Below are 3164 nucleotides of genomic sequence, written 5' to 3' on the forward strand. Positions count from 1 at the left end.
CCTTTTGTTGACTATACAAGCTGGACACACACACACACACACACACACACACACACACACACACACACACACACACACACACACACACACACACACACACNATAAGTGGCCTGCATGGGTGACCTTTGAACTCCACACACACACACACACACACACACACACACACACACACACACACACACACACACACACATTACTGGCACCTAGTATTATCTAAAGAGCCATCTCCTTAACTTGTAATTGCAGACCACTGAGCCATTTTACTGGAGCTGCTGGGGGTTAAGAGTCTTCTTTAAACTGTCTATTGATYGAAGATAGTTCATTAGGCAGTTTGCTCACAGTAAATACAGATCTAAATCACAACAGGTGTATTTATTATTTCAGATATAATCACTAACCTTGTAGCGGAGTATTCACTGCAGAAATCAAAGATGYASTGACAATGMTTTTGTCTGTGTGTGTGTTTATGWATAAACMGTGTAAATTAAAATCTGAGGCTGTTTGTCCTCAAACGTTTACACCATTTTAACAAATAACTGTAGATTGCGTAGTTGCACAGGGTGAGAAAGACTGAAAGTCAACAAAAATGTCTTAGAAYCTGGAAACCAGTTGAGCAACATTACAATGCAAACAAGTTTTTCACCTTAGCCCCGCCCATAGATTAGGAGTTTACTGTTCCTTAGTCTGACTTTACAACCAGCTATCACAATGTTTGTTCTGAACTTTCTCTTTCCCGCAGCGAGACACAAGGCCCCGCAGGACCACTGAATGATATTAATGTGCAGGTTAAACCCTGTTTATGAGCAGGATTAGAGAGTGCGGGTGATGTGATGGTTTGTTTGTGAGGATCCTTGTACTCATGGATTACAGTGATGGAACTCCGGGACAGTTTAGGGACTTCAGGAAGGATGACTTTGAGCCTGATTGGATTAAGCTGTCAGAAGGCAYATTTGGTCAGGTGTACCAGGTCAAAATTAAGCTCCGGCGGGACAAATGTGCCCTCAAAACTTTTACCACAACTTTGTCCCCCAAAACTTACAGGTAAGGGTTTTCTTAAATACATGTCTCGTAAGGTGCTTAAAGATAGTAAATAACTCACTAGCAATTCKTGAGGGCAAAGTAAGCTTCAATTAAAGTGATAGTTCAAATAATTTCACGTGGGGATCTGTGGAAAGGTAAATAATGTTTTCCACTTAAACGCAGGGTACTAGCTGAGCACCTGAGTGATTTTACAGAAACCTGTTAAAGACATTAATAACTTGGCAAAATTTAAACAAGCTAAGCAGAATCCAACATTGGCAAAACAGCAGTTAAAGACAAAACAAAAATAAATAAATCATGCATAATGCTAACATTAARAAACTGTAAAGCTAAACTAAAAAACCAACACAATAGTTAAAAGCTAAAATTGACTATACTCAAGTTAATAGTAAAATTAACATACCAGTAGCAAAAAGCTAAAACAACCAAACATTTACTTAAAACACACTAAAAAGCTAATTATTAATAACCTTTTCATGGAACCTCACTTAAAAAGAAAAACGGTTTTGCTTTACCTCAGACAGTTTAATCAGCATCAACTATTTCACATTTGCCAAAATAATGTTTGCAACCCAATATGTCTATTTTTTTCTTCATCACAGGAAAATAGCAGATAAACTGTCCAACACAGCCAAACTAAAATCCAAATACGTTACGTCCATTTACGGACTGTGCAGTGAAGCAAATGCAGTTGTGATGGAGTACATGAGCAAGGGATCATTGCATAATCTCCTCACCTGTCACACTTTAATGTGGCCGAAGAAGTTTCAGATGATTCATGAAGTCTCCATGGGCATGGATTTCCTTCACAGCATGAAACCTCCACTGCTCCATCTTAACCTTAAAACATCCAATATCCTACTAGATGATCGTCTTCATGCTAAGGTCATAAACACTCTGGCAGCTGACAGTGATTTGTTGAAATGACATGGYATCCCTAAAAAAAGWTTTTTTTCCATCTTCAGATTTCAGATTTCAGCATCATTCAGTGGGAAGAAGGTATGAATAAGGAGGTGTTCATGGAGAGTCTGATGGCCAGAGGTAACATTAGCTACGTTCCTCCYGAGACCTTCACTCAGGACCCCGATCCACCAGGAACTGCATTTGATGTTTACAGGTGACTTGCAAGGAGCATCTTCAGAAACACACAATCAGAATCGCTGCATTTCATTTTATGATTCAGTGCACCACTCCACATTCACGCAGTGCAACCTTGKACTCTGTTCTATATTCTCTTTGTTTCACAAGTTACAGGAACATTGCCACTTTTTTCCTCTGGTCCGACTCACTTTCTTGCCCTTTAATAATATCAATATTTTATTGGCTGACAACAAGAAACAGGAAACTTTCTTTTTATGCTGTGTAAGAGGGAGGAAGCTTCAAACTTCACTGATTGCACAGAAAGCAAAAATCAAAACCTTCTGACTTAAGAGCTTCTTCCTGCTTTGATCTGCAGCTTTGGGATTGTGATGTGGGAGATACTGACGCAGCAGAAACCTTACGCAGGTAAGACGGAAAGGTCTCTTTTCTCAAATGTTGAACAATATTTTCATTTAAAGGCCTTGTCTTATTTACAGGAATAGAAATCACCTGCTGCCTTTCAGGCCAGAGTCTCAGATTAGGATCATTTTTTGTTGACAAGTTGCAGTATTTTTGAACAAACCTTGAAATGAAAATTATGTTCAGTTCCATGCACAGTTATATCTTGGATGATCTGACATGACCTGTTAGCACTTGAAATATGTATTGTGACTAAATCTTATACTACAACACCAAATCTTAAGAGATTTTGTGTTGATAAGTTAATATTCAGTTTTTTTGATGATAATAAAACTTTTAACATGTATTTTTGGAGTATTATGTTTGTTTAACAGCAAAATACAGTGGGTAAAATAAGTATTGAACARGTCACCATTTTTCTCAGTAAATGAATTACTAGAGGTGCTAATGACATGAAATTTTCACCAGATGTCGGTAACAACCCAAGTGATCCATACATACAAAGAAATCAAACCATAAATGTCCAGAAATGAAGTTGATGTAGATGTTGAAGTAGATGAATGTCTGCTGGAGGAAGATACCAGATCCCTGACTCATAGCGGCTAAAAGGAATTAATTAAATG

The 3164-nt window shown here is 38.1% G+C and overlaps 1 protein-coding gene across 1 annotated transcript in view; it reads left to right on the top strand.

The window, feature by feature from the left end:
* Nucleotides 1-733: 733 nt before the first annotated feature.
* The window catches only part of ankk1 (ankyrin repeat and kinase domain containing 1), a 9796-nt gene continuing 7365 nt past the window's right edge, over nt 734-3164 (top strand). Inside the window, exons 1-4 of the mRNA XM_014005259.1 lie at nt 734-1041; nt 1644-1926; nt 2007-2158; nt 2498-2547. Coding sequence (XP_013860713.1) covers nt 860-1041; nt 1644-1926; nt 2007-2158; nt 2498-2547 — 667 coding nt within the window. The 5' untranslated portion in view covers nt 734-859. The remainder of the gene's footprint in view (nt 1042-1643; nt 1927-2006; nt 2159-2497; nt 2548-3164) is intronic.

Source organism: Austrofundulus limnaeus, unplaced genomic scaffold, assembly GCF_001266775.1.
Source record: "Austrofundulus limnaeus strain Quisiro unplaced genomic scaffold, Austrofundulus_limnaeus-1.0 Scaffold29, whole genome shotgun sequence".
Lineage (NCBI taxonomy): Eukaryota > Metazoa > Chordata > Actinopteri > Cyprinodontiformes > Rivulidae > Austrofundulus > Austrofundulus limnaeus.